This window comes from Cibotium barometz, chromosome 16 (assembly GCF_041138505.1).
Source record: "Cibotium barometz isolate CiBa-2024 chromosome 16, ASM4113850v1, whole genome shotgun sequence".
Taxonomy (NCBI): Eukaryota; Viridiplantae; Streptophyta; class Polypodiopsida; order Cyatheales; family Cibotiaceae; genus Cibotium; species Cibotium barometz.
The window spans coordinates 58,866,386-58,883,919 of record NC_141061.1 but is presented as its reverse complement, the minus strand read 5'-3'; the positions used below and the strand labels follow the sequence as shown (position 1 = coordinate 58,883,919).

General features: G+C 40.9%; 1 protein-coding gene across 1 annotated transcript; it reads right to left on the bottom strand.

Moving 5' to 3' along the window:
* Positions 1-1,257: 1,257 nt before the first annotated feature.
* On the bottom strand, positions 1,258-6,618 carry LOC147630793 (uncharacterized). Its single transcript, XM_086810779.1, has 4 exons — positions 6,328-6,618; positions 4,053-4,186; positions 2,394-2,789; positions 1,258-2,143 (listed from the first exon to the last, which is right to left on the bottom strand). The coding sequence occupies exons 1-4, from the start codon at positions 6,334-6,336 to the stop codon at positions 1,708-1,710; spliced, it is 975 nt and encodes a 324-aa protein (XP_086666905.1). The 5' UTR covers positions 6,337-6,618; the 3' UTR covers positions 1,258-1,707.
* Between the last annotated feature and the right edge of the window lie 10,916 nt (positions 6,619-17,534).

The window sequence follows — 17,534 nt, the reverse complement described above, 5'->3', positions numbered from 1 at the left end:
AAGAGGAAGAGGAGGAAAAATACTAGTGAACGAGCTCAATGTCGCATTGACAAACAATACTGATCTCCGGAAAAGACAAGAGCTTGTTATAATTGTCATATCAATACCTATGTAATTGCTTAAAATCCTAATTGTTTGCTAATTGATTGTAAAATTATCAACCAAACCTTTATCGTTTATTTGTTAACAAGGTGATTGTTGCACTCCCTCTCTCTATTTATGCTCCCATCAAAATCAGAAGACATTCTAAAGAGAACATCACAATTGTTATAAACGATGTGATCACAGCACTAGCACAATGTTGCCATGTGGTGTAAGTCCACGCCTTCATATGTGAGGGGCTGTTATAACTCACATGCCCAACCATCACTTCACTTTATCACTGTCTACATACCGGTGTGCATTCAGCTATTTGAAGGTCAAGATTTCCAGATGGAGTTGGTTTCTGAGGTATACATTGTCCCCTCAGCTTTTTTTTACACTTCATAAAGAAGATTGCATTCTCAATTAAGTACTCAAGTTTATTAAAATACACAAGAGACAATAAACACAAAATAAATGACAATTCAGGGAGCAAACGGTTCCATGGGCTGACATTGGAAATGTGCAATTCAAAGATCAACAAGCGCTAGTATCTTATTCATAGCATATGAATTGCAAACACCACACTGTGTAGGTAGTTGCAACTGCTGGCCCTTGGCCCATCTGGTGGAAGCACAAACTCCAACCTGATCAGCATAGAAGAAATCCTACCATTATGTGTTACATCCACCAACTACTAGCTCTCTCCACTTGTTGTCCAAAAAAAAACATTATATAACCCAACCTGCCAAATGGAGGAATATTTTCTCGCGTCAATAATCTAATATGAACTAACCCCGGTCTCTGTCAGCCACTTTGGCCAGTTCACAAAGTGAAAAGATACGGAACTAAGGTATGAGTCCTTTTTTTTGACATCTTATCTTAAGATTAATATGCAAAGCTACTGAGACAAATTTTAACTATGCTTCCAGCTTAGTCTAGCTAATTCAGTCTCTCCTGCACACGCGCACACACAGACACATGCTTGTTCGCGCACATGCATGCACACACATGCATGCGAACGCCTACCCCCAAAAAAAAAGAGTGGAAAATGCAGGTTTCACATGCCACACCATAGGTAGGGACAGCCATAGAACGCCTTGATACCTTGGACTTCTGTGTAATAAGAAAAAACTTCTCTTAACACTAAACGGCTAAGAGGTTGAATAGCACAAATTTTCCTCAAACATGATTTAATTTACTACCATCAAACCTTAACACTTCTTTGTAAAAGGGTCTGAGGCCACCCATCCGAGCCATGAAGAGCAGTGAACTACAAAATTGCAGTGTGTTTTCTTCGTTGTGACCTGCTAAAAAAGTCCAGTGGTGTGTGCTCGTTTTATTGTCTTTCATGACAACTTTCAAACTTGTTCAACAAGCAAAGTTGCTGATACCGACCAATCTTTTCCCTAGAACCTCTTCCCATCCATGATTTCCCCCCCTGCGGGGCATAAAGATTTTTCAAAAGCATGCACTCCTTGCAAAGCCATCAAGGAAACTAATACCATGACATTTTATCCAGCTTTCCTTGTTTCAGAGAGGAGAACACTTGCACGTGGAATACCCTTGACAATTCCATCTTGTGCACAAACTAGCTTTGGTATAGATTATACACCACACTTCAAACTAGATGATGTTTTTTAGCTTCCTCTCCAGATATAGATAGAGCAACCGCAAGTCCTCGTACTTGTCGATGCAAGCTTCCCATAGCTCTAGAAGCTTTCTATCAACATACTGCCTCAAAACAATGATGATCTCTCCGCTTTGAATAAACGATAGCAAATCCGACTTTTTCTTCACAACGCGCAGTTTGACTTCCTTGTATCTTGAGCCAATGACGTCCACCACTTGTCGAGGCAATTCACCTGTCTTGACTCCCTCCAACACATACGATAATTCTTTGAGTTTCTTATCTGCTACCCATTTCCTACAGGGTGCAGAGAGCTGCAAGCTTGCTTTTATTGCCAGACCAGCCATTATAGGTCCAATGGTCCACAGCGGTAATAAATCCATGGACACGGATGTTCCATAGAAAACAGTGATAAGAAGAAACCACGGAACACTGCAAGAAAATTCAACAGATGTCCTACATCAGACTAAGGACAAAAAATCTTTGATCTTGTACAAATGGTAAAAGGATAGCCCCTGCAATGAGTGGGAAGGGATTGGTGTTACATACATACATACGTACTTACATACTTGCATGCACACGCCTGTGCGTGCACACACACGTGTCTTTGTGTTTCGTTTAAAGGGAAAGGAACTGGTAAAGACTATTAAGATCAGTTGTGAGCAAGAGGAAGGACTCTTACAAAATTGCAGCAGGCCACTTAATCCATGGCTGTGTCCTTTCCCACCAATGTATCCCATATGTGGTCAATTTGCTGCTTTTAATTTGTTGAAGGACCTGCCTTTTGTCTACAGTTTGCAGCTCTGTTTTTGACCTCTCCAATACTTGCTTGATGGTCACCGAAACATTTCGATTCCTTGCATTCGTGTACCAAACTTGAATATAGTAGAGAAGAGACTGTCTTGCACCTTGATCTGCTTGGAAAATACCTGCATATTCTACTGACGAAGATGGCCCTGGGTACGTGCTACCTTCCGAGTCATTGTCTGTTGTGACTGCTTGAAGCGGTAAAGCATGGACTGGATTATGCTGATTCCTAGACAAAGAAATCCCAGAATTTCTTGGGAGCCCATTGCAGCTGCAGTTAGAACATTTAGTTAGTGAGGCTCTTGACAAACACACTCTATCGATTGATATAGGCAGTTTTTTTAATGCATCCACATGTCTACACATAGGTCCGTGTCAGAATGCTCTCACAAAGAGTGCTTGTGGAACCTTGGCACACAAGCACCAAGCTAGAGCTGACTAACACATCAAGGTTGTTTTTTTAATTTTATTCCCTTTCTTGCATCCTCTTAGACACGCTTTGGGATGAAAACATCTCAATGGGGTTGGCAACAATTCCTCCCGTGTAAAAAAGCGAGAGCGGGGTTTGTATCTTGCTAGCGCCAAGTTTTGACAATTATGGTTCAGAAATAGCAGGGACATGGGGAGCATCCATCAAGGACAGGCTACCCAAATACCTAGTGGTTTCACACGGGCAGCAGTGCAGGGCACGGCAGACAGCGACACACACCATCAGGAAGGCCAAGCGGCACGTGTGAACAAGGCCAGAAAAGCTTTAACACTCGGCCTTAGTACTTGTAAAAAATAAAACTTGGCAGCTGTTTTTTGTAAAAAATAAAACTTGGCAGCTGTTTTGAAGCAGCCCAACCAGCCTCCAACCTGTACAATGTTGGGTGTATAAGAAGACATCCCAGTCCCCATTCTCCATCCCCTTTCTCCTTTTTAGGATCCTCAACAAGCTTCCAGATACCACCGTGCCAACTCCTGCTATGCTATATTTCCAAGGAGAAATGGAGCTTAGAGCTCTGCTTGATCAGCCTCTCCTATGCATTTGAGTGGCCTGGAACAGCAGAAAATCAGCAGCAAGACATCTCCAGCAGATTGCAGACAACACTCATCCTCAGGAATAGGTCCAGGCCGACTTGGATAGTCTTTGAAACAGTTTATTCTTTCAGTTTTCGGCCTCAGACCACTTTAATGGGCTCATAAATTGAACTTAGAAGTAAAAAAGGTACAGTACTTGAGGTATCTATGTGTGCCGTGAGCTAGTTCAAGTCTTTTGTTTCTCTGTTATTGCACTGACACAGATAGGCCTAACAGGTTGAAAAATATGCCTGTCCATGCGTGACCATACACATACAAGTAAATAACACGCCCATGCATGCACATGATAAACCTCACATTTGGCTTTCAGTCTTACAGGCACACGGCAAAGCCATCATTACCCACTCTCAAAGTTAATGGAAACTTTTATAAAGTTAACTATTTATTTGAAATTTAAAAAACTGTTTGTTGCAAGAAGAATAACAAAAGAAGTGTGGAATTTGTAACTGACCAAAGACGCTGGTAGCTTATGTATCTGAGCTGCCTGCTTGGCCTAGCAGTAGCAGGAAAAGTGCTCAAACTGAAAGGTACCTTCTCAGTTCCTGAAAATGCTATGGGGTGGGAAGAAATTGCAGCACTGATAACCTGTAGAAAGAGCACATAAAAATTCAACATTTTTATAGAAGGTACAAAAGCCTTATATCCTTTCGAACTACAACAGCTAGTGGTAAGAACAGGAACCAACTGGTCAACAAGCTTCCATGCACGCAACCTCACTCATATAACTTCAGAAAATAAAAACCATACTGCAAGGTATGAATATATTGCTATGTGTGCATTGACCAAGATACTGATCATGATGCAATCACCAACCGCAAAGCTGTGTTGTAGTGGGCATCACAAGGAGCAACCGTGTGCAGGGGAAACCTTAGGCTGGTTACACAGCTCTATCCGAAAGATCTTGTAGTTCATTTCATTAAAAAAATAAAAAGATAACATGCAGTGTGTGCTTCAAGCACTAACACAGCCTTGGGGACAAAAGGATGAGCCATTCGCCAATTTGGATGATCTTTTCTTCCAAATCTGGATAGAATGTCTGTGTCCTCAAATTTGATGTGCACACAATCAAACAATGCCAATTATACAGATACGAAATTTCAATGTACACGCTATCTGTCCTTTCCCAATCAGCACGAGTTGTGTTCACACAACCCCCTGCCCACTTCCAAAAAGACTCACCTGTTCAACGACACTCAGAATCCCATCTTTGCCTTTAGGTCACAAGCAGGCCAATAGTACCCCTGCCCAGATCAGCACATGCCCTGCAAAGATTTCACAGGTATGTAGGAGACTGGCCATACAAGAGCATTAACAGATGGCCATACAGATAGCTGGTTGTATAGGTGCACACTGCACAGGCACCTGGCTGTACAGGCACGGAAGTAGATGGAAAGCAGTGGGTGCTAGAGGCAGCCCACACTTTCTGCAAGGGGGCTTACATGTGATTGTGGGAGGGCAATTTTAACCTGAAAATTCAGCTGAACAGCATAAAGGAGACAAGATGGCCAATCCTTCTAAATATGTAAATCACTCACAGGCAATAAATCACATGCAGTGTCCATGCATAGAAAGCAACTCATGCCTTCACACATGACTAACAATCATACACAACTTGACGTTCACACATGCTGCCTGGTTTGACCATGGCCCACCAGCTTCTGCCTAACAGCCTGGCCTGCCCCTCTACACATCTGCCCATAACTTGTCCTGCTGCCAAGGCTTGGTCCTGGCTTCGCACAGGGCAGCCCTTCCCTGACAAATGATGTCTGCCAGCCGGCTTCTCCCCCATTTCCGCCTGGTCACTGGCTGTGCTCTCTTCACAGTTGGAGCCCGGCCGCCCCTGGTCTATCCCCTACCGTGAACACCAAAGATATACATGGCCTGGGAAAAACCATTGGGTCTATTCCTGCGCATAGTTAACTAGCAATCCACCATCCACTGGACGATTTTGGACGGCAGTTCCAAAACTAGACATCCAAGGGATTCAGTTGAGGCCAATGATGCTGAAAGTTTACCATGGCCGCTAGTAAAGGAGTTCACAAGGAACCCGTGTCCAATCTGCACCTAGCAGCCCCCATCAAATTCACCCATTCATGATGCAATTACCAGTTTGGTACCACAGGCAATGCAGTCCAAAAGCTCAAGTTGGCAAACTACTAGGCATAATTTTTGCACCACCTTCCCATGCAGTCGATGTATGGGAATAGCCTTTCATATTCAAGATGTTCAAGCTTTCTTTTTCATGCCCCCACACGTGTGCGTGTGTGGGGGTGGGTGGGAGAGGGGGCATAAAAACACACACACACATGCAGGGGGTACCATGTCTGATCATTTTTATGAAAAGCAAACAATTCATCAATTCAAGACAATTACTTACAACACCCAAAAAACCCCACATGGTTCTGCCATTAGAAGAGACTATAGAATGTCTTAAGAAACCAAATTCCAGATACAGCACTGGAACAATCAAACCCATGCCTTGGCTGAACTTAATTAGACAGAACCCACGAAAAGTAAAACATCGGTGACAAAGCTAGCAGCCTATTTTTCCACCAAAAATCTCTAGAACTTGGGCGATTCCCCCTAGAAGCTAGAATGCCCTCAATCTCAGCCTAAAACTACACTGACAAAGTCTTGAATTAATCCTCTTAGCTTAACCACATATTAATGAATACTAAGTTAAACAAATCCCCTTTGCTTAACCACAGATTAAAATGGTGGGTTACCTGGTCCATTAGGCGGTGTTAAATCTTAAGAATGCAGGACCTGCAAGAGGGTTGCAGAAACCTTAATTCTGGAGCGGAACCGTGAAGAGCCGTTTTGGCTGAGCTCTCTCTTCCGTCCAAATTTGCTTGCTTTCGTCGATAATAATGCCCCTTTACTTGCAAGGTCCAGGCAGGCTTGTAGAGTAAAAGAGAATTCCAGAAGGCAACGACAGGGACATCCGTTGAGGGTGGGGTGAGGCGCTAGGAGTGCAAAACATACATAGAGAGGATAGTAAGGCGCGTCCCACTCCCTTCCTTTGTGGATGTGCTTTTACATACAATCTTTTCACGCACATACATCTGTAAACGTAGGATAAGAAGTACTCCTTCCTAGAGAGAGAGAAGAGAGAGAGAAAGAGAAGCTAGGTGCCCTAGCCTTACTGTAGGGATAGAGGTTCTAACTACTCTCTCATGCACTATAGGTGCTTGAGAAGACCTTTTTCATGCCTTCTTGAACAAGCGCGTGTGCATGCAAGAGAGAGAGGGAAATTTCTTAATATTCGAATGGAGGATTAGAGAAAGAGAAGTTATACCGGTTCGGTATTGACAAGAGTTTTTAAGCATTCTATGGGGGCAAGTCGATTTAGAGAGACAGATGTTCAATTCTGCTTTGTGGACACTTGAAAGAGAGACCACCCTGCCATGCATATGTATAAAGAGAGACCACCCTACCATGCATATGCATAAAGAGAGACCACCCTACCATAAATATGCATAAAGAGGAATGCCTACATGTGCATTTGGATAATCATTCATCAAGTGGCGTGGCTATTAGCATCATTTGTCATGAGCTGAAACTACAATGCTAAAAGCATCCTGGGTAGTAAGACCCCTAACCTTAGGGTCCATTTCCTCAGACTTGGCTTCAATCATGTCCCTAACTTCTCTTTAGCTTTGGTAACTTGAAATTAGATGGAGCTCTCTTCGGGGGAGGGGTTGAAACGGTTTTTTTTTGGGCTATCTCCTTAGGAAAAGCTTGAGCAAAATCCTCAACCATCCTTACGGCCTCAGCTGCTGTGAAAGAGGACTTTGAATTCTTTACTATTATATCAAGAGGCGGATCCACCCTTCTAACAAGGGTCTCATCATCCATCGCAAAAGTATAATGGATAAGACTTGCATATAAGACTGATGGATGGTATGCTTCTTCGATGGATTTCCTTGCTTGGGATAATTCTAGAAATTCATTCATCTTCTCTTCTTGAAATCTTGGGGGCTAAAACCTTTGTTGGAGGTATGCCTTCATATCTTTCATCTAAGTTGGTCTTAATTTAAATGGTTGGACTCAATATGGTTCTTCTAACTATTTTGAGCATTCTAGTTATTTTGAGCCGAGCAAGAGACATCTTGGTTCAATTGTTGTACATGGCCGGCGATGTCAAAGTATTCATACATGGAATCGGTCAAGTTTAAAGTTGCTTATCTGAGATTGTTACCTTCACTTGTTTTGCGAATGGCCTTGGTTGAGACCTATGAAGCTAGACTCGTTGTACCCTGTCATGATGTGAGAAGTATTCATACATGGAATGGGTCCAGTTTAAAATTGCTTCTCTGAGATTGTTACCTTTACGTACGGATGGGGTAAGATACTCGGAGATCTCTTCACTTCATTCCGATACTAGATTTAATTTGAACATAGCAATATCTGATAATTCATCATCATCCATCAACACCAGTGGTAGCTTTGTTGTTAGGTCGACATGTGGTCTGCCAGTACATATTGTGATCCTTTTCTCACTGTGATTGTAAAGTCAAAGTCCATCAATAGTAACAACTAGCACATAATCCAGCCCGTCATGCAAGGCTTATTAACTGGATATAACAAAGCTGAATGATCCAGAAAGAAGATGAACTTGTTAGCCAACAAGTAGTGTCTATACTTTTTCACTGCATACACAATGGCTAGTCATTCCCTTTCAGTTGTGGTATAATTCAATTTCAGCATCATTGAGCTGTCAACTTGCAAGAAGCAGATTGGGTAATCCAAAATTTATGCTCCCTTGGCTGTAATAAAACACATCCAATTGCAAAGTTTGATGCATCGATATGCACATGAAACACAAGGTCCCAATTCGCTGGTCTCAAGATGGGTGCACTAGCTATGACCTCTTTAATTCATCATATGCTTGTTGACACTCTTCGTTCCATTCAAATACAATCAAAAGCTTATACAATGGCCAAGCAATATTAGCATAGAACATTATAAACCTTCGGTAATAGCCAACATGTCCCATGAACCGTCGTACTCCCTTGTAGTTGGTGTGGGTGGTGGTAGCTCTAGGATGAGTTTCTTACTATCATCAATGGAGATCCCATTTTTGGACACAATGTCCCCCAATATTACTCCATGCTTTACCCAAAACTGGTAATTTAAAGGGTCCAAGGATATGTAATACGCTGCACCACTTCTGGTGGCACTCCCTTCATGTCCTTGTAACTCCAAGAAAAGTAGTCCTTAAAATATTTTAACAAAGTTATCAATGCCTCTTCTTCTTGTAGAGTGAGGTCCGTGGCAATGAAGTCATGTTTGGGATCCTTGCTAGTCTTTGCAATATTCACCTCTGTAGATTCACCATATGAGGACCCTGTTTGATCACCCCTTGAATGTTGTGCCCGTTAGGTGAACTTCCTTCCTCTCATCAACATCAAAGGATTTGAAATGGCTAGGAACCTTCCGCAAATCGGACTCCTCATCATTCTCTTTCCTTCTTGCCAAATCTCTTTTTGCTTCTTGTTCCACTTTGTTTTGCTTCCTTCTTGTTGATCTTGTGAGGTTAGGGGGTCTTGCCTAACTTCTGGCTCTCACGGGGTTAATAACATTACCTGTCTTAACTCATTTCCCTAATTTTTAGAAAATTCCTTATGAACTTCAATGGCTTCGACATATCTTGGCCATTGTGCATCCGTGGGTCCTCTTCATAAAATCTTGATTTGCTTAATAATGTTACTTCCTCAACCATTTCTAAAACTTCAACCTTGTGGTTGAAATCGAGGGTTCTTTTTCTTCATCTAGTTTAGATCCTTGCTCATCTAAAGAGCTCTCCTCAAACCGGTTCATCAGTGAGGGTCCTACATTTGTATTGTTGTGGCTGTCATCTCATCTTTGTCATTAGATTCCACAAACTTCATCCCAGTCTTTCCCTTGACATCTGTCGTAGCCAATATATATAACCAGTTCTTTGCAACAAAAACATTTAGAAGAGAAGCATACAAGATGTTCTCTTCGTGTGATGGTTCTAACAGTTCATGGGTTACACAAAGTTGCAATGAGGTGGTTCTATCTATAGTTTCCGAATTGTTCCTAAACAACCCCTCGTCCATGGGATGCGTCTTCTAGGTTCGCACGTCCTCTTTGAGGATTTGTGATTTTTTTTATTCATAGATGTAATATGTGGCCCAATCATGTACCAATTTAGCACTTCTCATAAAAGGCCTTCTGAGAATCACATCGTACAAATCCGCATGTCTGGTAAAATTCATCACTGTAAATGTATGGCAATAGTGGAAAGAGAAGATAAGATCTATAGCACTCCCATGGGTCATGACATGGTCCCGTCAACCATCTTTACAATGAGGTTCGTCCACTCTAAGGCTGGCTTCCACCATTTCTCCCAACATTATTTTGTGAAGATACTCACTTCAACTCCCCCATCCTACAATCGCAAGAGCTTGATAACCCTTGTGCACCATTGGAAGTGTTGCATTTGTGTCATCACTCTCATAATGCTTTCCCATTTGGTTAACTGGGATCTAGACAAGTTTGAGTAAGTTACCTCCCCCTTCTTCCATATCCTCATCCTTTTCGGGAGGCAAAGGTATTCCTTCGTTGGTTGGAGGATCAGCCTGCATTTGGCCTTCCATCTAGTCTTTTAGTTTAATCCACAGTCTAGGATGGTTCCAAGTGGCATCTTGATTTCTACAGAGAGAAAGGCAGATAGTCTGGCCACATCCCTGGGTGCTTGATCTCATCCAACCTCATTAATGTATGTGCCCAAAATAGGATTTGTTGAGTCATAAAGAGGATATTCCCCTCCATCAAACATCTATGAAAATAGGCCATCTCTTCCTTCCTCAGCCAAGTTGGTTTCACACTGTGTTGTGTTTTGGAATAGTCTCTGGCACATTCAGCTGTTTGGCTTCCCTCATGAGATTCTGCCTAGGATAGACCGTTTCAATCGCTCGAATAGCTTGTAGCCGCTCATCAATCTTATTTCGGATTAGGGCTTGTGCAACCTCTAGATTTTTAATCCTCCTTCTAGGCATTTGGGTATTTACCCACGCCTCTTGGTGTCTGTGGCTCCTCAACCAGTTTTCTTTCCTTCCCATATTACTTCCCCATCTTTTCTTATCAACACATGTTCCTCATTTGACTTAGTGGATGTGTTTTTAACCGCTCCTTCATTTGAACCATCCCGAATTAGCATTGCATGTCCAACCTTCTTTGCTCATCTTCTCCTTCTCATTTTTGTTGGCAGTGTAGAAGACTTAGTTAATGGTTCTCCCTTGACTTTCGAGGTCTTTAATGTTTGCGCATGAGTTATGACATTGAGTGGTGTGGTTACCACCCTAGATCACACCCCAATCATTCAAAGTCCCGTGGTTGGATTGGTGGTTGTTGAAGACTCTCAAGGATAGTCCCTTGATTAGATGGTAAATTTCATACTTTATGCAACTCAACCCAAGGTGTGTATTGACTTGAGTATTTTGTCCACCACTCAGTGAGGTCCTTAACAGTGATAGCATTGCAACAGGGCTCTCCTCATCACTGTGGTATTAATCTCTTGGCCCTTCCATTGTGCTATAGCTTGGAATATTGGTATTGTTGCATTAGAAGATACTATGGGGTTACCATGCATTGTTCTCCTCCAAAGTTGGTCGAGGCTTCTGTACATATTCTCCTTCTCTAGCACCTCCTCAATGATCATTTGATTGATGTTATGCAAGGTGCTGGTGTTTGTGGTGGTAGATCAGGCGCAATATAATTACTTCGAGTACTCTATACATTTCCCTTGTCTAGTTTTGCATGTTTGAAAGGTTTGCCCTTGGCACAAGCCCTTGTCCAGGCGGTGTAGGTAAAGCTAACTATTTCCATGTGGAAGGCAACTGAGGCACTTGAGGTACCTACATCTATTGTGTCAAGCATGGGTACCTACACATACTTGTATCATGGTTCCCAAGCCACATACAGTACGCACAATACATCAATGTGTGAGGCCTTAATTGAGGACACTCAGTGCTCATATGATTTTACCTACATATTGAGCACTACACCAACTCTCATCAAGGGTATAAATGCTGGTTTGTGGATGTATCCTTCACCTCTTTTAGCTTCATCTTATCTTGGAGTGCAGTGCTTAGCTCACATCTAGAGTCAAGTCCTTTATATGGTTTTTTGAGGTTGTCACACACTTATTTGCCTGATGCATGTGACGGAGCTACCATAGTAATAGATTTGGTATAATCAAGTTGTGGTAACTCGAGCATGTTATCCTCAAAGTTGATGGCTAGCCTCTAACAATATCAAGCAATGTTGGTTTGGCCAACAACAAGTAGTCATGCATTATAGTATCCCTTGCTCCCCTACAGAAGCATGGTAGCAAGTCAACCTCTCTCTAGGTTTACGCTTGGAGTTTAGGTCCTTCAAATGAGAGATGTGGTCTCTCTTGCTCAATGTATACAATTAAGCAGTAGCGCTCCACTTGTCTCCACTTTGTGCAAAACTGGGTACAAACACACTCTTAAGTCATGTGAATGTAATCCTATATTTTAGCTCAAGAGATCAATATCATTGATGTGCTTTCCCTTCTAGGATAAGGGAAAACATAAATATTCTCATTTGATCACACTGAGGTCCACAAGTCTTGCACATCAATCTGAATATCTCCAACTGCTGTATGGCATCACCATCATCTAAAAACTTTGACATTAATATTGCCACATGATTTTGCTCTTTGTGGTGCCGGTGGAGTACCTACTCCCTAGTAACCCCACTTCCTATTTCTTTAGCCATCCTTAATAGATATGTGGTGCTGGTGGAGTACCTAACTCCCTAGTAACCCCACTTCCTATTTCTTTAGCCATCCTTAATAGATATGTGGGTGTTGCGACTCCCATATGTGGGGCTACTCTCATTGTATCCCTTGGTGGGGCCTCATACGCCATCCTTTTTGTCCCCCTTGCCTTGGCCTCTTGTGGCTCCAAGATGTTGATTCCAATGTACCCTTGGGTCGGGTGGTATTGAAACATTTTCCATGTTTCTATTTAGACCATCGTCCAAGGCTACCTCTCCCAGGCTCCCTCCTTGACAACAAACCTCTCATGTACTCCTAGAATTTTGGGGTTCATAACATTGTGTCTACCTCAGTGTTGGTGTAAGTTTTCTATGCATCACCTTGCTCATTTCTTAAGAGAGGTGTTGCAAGAGCAGCTAGGTCAACCCAAGGCTCCTCTGGAATAGGCTCTAGAGGTGGCATACCTTCTTCCATTGCTAGTTTAACCTCTCTAGCACTAACTCATGCGATGAAATTTTCCTCATGCCGCCTCAATCCCCTGAGATTAAAGGAATCCTCTCTACATATTGCCATATCATAAGCACGCCTCTTGGCCGTCTCCCTGTAGAGGTCTAAGCTGTTCTTTTCTTGTTCAAGCCTTCTAAGTTGGGCTTGTGCTTCTCTCATTTTTTTCTCAATCTCTAGCTCTTTGGAAGTGGGAAAGTAAATTGCCCAGTTCTTTAGGCACTAGCCGGATCCCTTTATATTCTTGGAGTATAATGTATTGCGGGTTGAGGGTTGCTCGTCCTTGGTAATCGTTCCTTACTTAGTTGTTGTCCTGTGCTTCTAGGTCTTTCAGTACTACTCACTTCTCGGTCTAAGCTTGATAGTTGTCCCTTGGAAACCTTTGTAGAGCTTCCCTTTCAGGCTCCTGTCCATATCCAAGGATTACTTGGGCTAGGTCCATGAACCATCCATACAATGTTAGAGAAGAAGTGCCCTTCTCTCCCGCCACTTCCTCATTAAGAGGATTTTCCATGGATTCCTCACTACTTGTTGATGACTCATAAGAGTTCAGCCTATGCAAGGCAAACATACTTTTTTATGTGCTGACCATGTGAGCTGACCCAAGGCTTCTCTGGTAGGTTGGTTAGATGCACTATCATCAGGGTCGATGCCATCACCAACAAGCCTTCCCGACCTTAAGTGCATGAAATAGTTTTAACTGTCCAAAATTTGAGAATTTTCAAATTTACATCTGATAGTTTTCTATAGAATCACAGTGGTAAGGGTCTATAGAACCACGATGTGAGTAATAATCATGGGCGTGATTTTGAGAAAAATTATGATTTTTTTTAAGTATTCTCAAGTGTTCACCACTTCCTCTGGTATTAGGAATCCCTTAGGGACCTTGAACAATCCTCTTTTTGATTTGGAATATATCAATCGGATGTGATTTTATAGGGTTGAGAATCACGACCGTGATCCTCTGCAAAATCATGGCTATGGTTTTTACCTAAAATAGTCCAAGTATAGTTTAGATGATTCTCATGATACCTCTAGACCCTATTTTAGAGATCTATCTAATCAAACTATCAAGTTTTGTTTACTGTGACTTTTAGTAATGTAGCAATCAGAGCATGATTAATAATCACACGAACACGATTCCTATATGTGATGTGATTTTTGATGTGGCAGTCTCATGAGCGTGAGCGATAATCACATTGTGATTCTTTATCTGTGATCACGACTAGATAAGATGGATTATTCCAAAAATAGGGTGCATTGATTGCATAATCTTAAAAATCTCAAATCGGATAAGCTGTTAGAAAATCACACCATTAAATAGGAATCACGTGAGCGTGATTTTGTAGGTTTCGACCAGAAATCAATGTTTCAGGGGTGAAAAATCTTTATTTTTCTGATCCCTTGCAACATGAATATTCCAATGATAAGCAACGGAATCAATGGCTCTTAATTGTTTTGATTTTTTAAGATTTTAAAAAATGCAACAAAATTTAATGGGTGTTCCCTGCATAATCATGGCTATGATTACGAAGTTCTCATCACCATGCAAATATTGATGCAAATGTTTATTTCTTTGATTACCTAACTTTGAAACAATGTAAATAATAAGTTTAAATGCTTAAACAATGTATAATAGTCCTTTTTTCTATCTTTCTCATCTTTTTTCACAACCTTATCCACATCCTATTCTCTTCTCTACTAATCACAAGAAGATGTCAGGTAGTGTAAACACAGTAGAAAAGACTCATGGTTCCCTAGCAACAATGCCAAAAATGTTACATGTTACACCATCCCTCACCAAGGACAATGCTCACCTTAACTTATTGTGAGGTACTTGCCAATGTCCAAGCTCGTATCTTGGTAGACTCCAAGCTTTGCTAGTGGTAGCTAGCACCACTCTCTTGCCTCCTCTCCTCAAGCTATCACCAAGAGGTTACCGTTCTCTATACAAGGGCATTCTCACTCCTTTTAACTCTCACACGCAAAAACACAAGAATTAAAGGAACATATACCAAGAATGTAGGTCTCTCTCTTCTCTCAACTCTCTCCTGCACACCATAGACAAGGAAGAGAGCAAGGAGATAAGACTAGCCTCAATTATCATAAAGGGGGATTATCCCTTTTATTAACAGAATAATCTTATTTTTATACAACTTGCCCTTATTCGCATGGGCGCTAAAAACTTAATAAAAGAAGGACTCATTGTTTATAAATTACATGGTTTTGTTGGCAGAGCTAGAGATTCTCATAATTACAACCTTTAGAGTGCCGTTACATGACATTATGCTATCTCTCATATGTAATTGAGAGATGCTAAGTTAATTCTAAAATGGGATTAATAAATCCAGGTTTAGATGTGAGCTTATGATATTAGATATGTTTGTTTATCGTGCACAGCCTGAAACCAAAACTTATATTATTTTATTGGGATTCTCTTTCAGATAGAGCAAGAGATGGTGAGACCTTATCTATCAGGAGTTCCTGGATTATTTTCGATGAAGGATGACGTGATAGCCTTCACTTTTTGAGCACCTTATTTCCTCGGTTCATTGTGTAGTTTGGGTCGCCTTTGCTAGACTCTTTGAGAACCTCTCCTTTTTAATCATTTTACTGATTGGAGATGTAAGTGGTACACGAGGTAGTGGATCATAGCGCCCGCAACAACTAGGACGAGGCTTTAGTGGAGAACATTGCCCCTGCAAATGATTTTCATTCATCTGGATGTTGTAAGAGGGATAGTTCCCTACGGTGAGATCTTAGAGTTCATAGGTTGATGTATAAAACTTGTATGAACTATATTCCTTGTCATAGGGTCTCAACTGCTCTAGCCAAGCCTCTAAAGAGTTTACTATGGCATGTCCATTCGCATCATGTATCATCTCTCCTTGAGAGCAAGGCTTGGTCGTTTTGATAGAAACCCTCTTTTGTTGTACTCAAATAAAACTTTTAGAATAAAATATATATTTCTTTGTCTTTTGCTTGTAAAAATCTTATTGTTTTGAGTAATGATGTATAAAATTAAAATGCAGTATGGCCCAGAACTTATTTTTTGCCTTAGAGAACGACATGCAAACCGAGTTGCATTTGAGCATTTGGCCAGTGATAGAGTAATGGTCACGACTTCTTATCTCAATTGTAGAGAATATTACTTCAAGCAACCTTATCAATCCCTATTCATGTGGCATCACCAGTGGGACAAGGATGAACATAAGTTTATTATGGTGATAGACATAGACTATCTTCCAATTTATGCCTTAAATCTGAGATTAGCTATGATTATGGAAAGTTTGGATTTTGTAAAGGAATATAGGATTCATGGTAAAATCCTCTTTACCTTCGATGAATATTGAACCAGGCTTAATCTTAGTCTGTATCTCCCTTATAGAAAATTTGTAGTTGTGTAGAGAGTGGTATCATCATTTTTAAATTTTTTGGATGGAGACCTTTCGCTAGCAATGTAATAAAAATTTTAAGGAAAGAAATATTTATTTATTTTATTTAATATCTACCAAGATTTTGATGCAAGAAGAGTATTTTCTTTCAAAAGTAATAATGAGGTACATCATCAAATGTTATACCTGAAATTGAGGCATTGGATAACTTTCTGATGAGTCGATTGTAGCAGCCATGATTGCACTTTCTAGCAAGAGTAAATTAAACCTATTTTTTCCTTGTTTTTTTTTGTCTACACCTACCTTAGCAATGATGCCTTAAGGCTTATTCATCTTGCTAATAACCAAAGAATTGATGATTATTGGGGGATTAATTGATTGAATGGGGCAATTTAGACCTTTGAATATAGTGGAAAAAATCTTAGTTTTAGCCTAATTAGCATAATTTACTTAATCTAAAGCTCAAGATGTCCATGAAAATGCCAAACAAGAGAGGTTGCTAACCTAATATTGCTAGAACTCAACCATACATCATCACCTAACTATGAGCCAAAATAATAATAAAAAGAAGGTTAAGGTTAGAAAAATCTACTCTTAATCACTCCAATCACACAATGCAACTCCAATCCTACACTAGACACATTTCCTCAACATTCAACCAAGGATTTGCATCCAAGGGAAAGATAGAGTGGAAAAAATTAGAACATTATTATTAATAGAAAAACAACTCTACTCCCTTATCTCATTCAAGACTAGTTTGATCCCCCGTAGCGCCATTTGTTCATGTGTAAAGAACCTTCTTCCTCTCTAGCAAAGAATCATAGTGCTAGTGGTTGGACCACTTGTCTTGGATTATAGTGCTAGTGGTTAGACCACTTGTCTTGGATCATGGAATTTCCTTTAGAGAGGCTAAAAAAGACAAAAGGTGTGTCAATCCCTCTTGTTTAAGCCCTTCCTCTACTCTATGAATCAACTAAGTAATCCTTCCTAAAGGCAATGATTAAGGTAGGAATCTTGAACCACCCTCTTCTACAATCATCCTCAATCACTCTCTCACTCAAGCAAGCAAGCATGCACACTTTATACACACTATCAACACACACAAGCATGTACACTACACTTGTGTATAAAGTGTGCAAGCAAGCATGCACACTTCATACACACTATCAACACACACAAGCATGCACACTACAATTGAGCAAGTAAGAAGGCAAGAGCTCAAGAGAAGAAGTAAGCTTTGCACTTGAGAAATGATAGA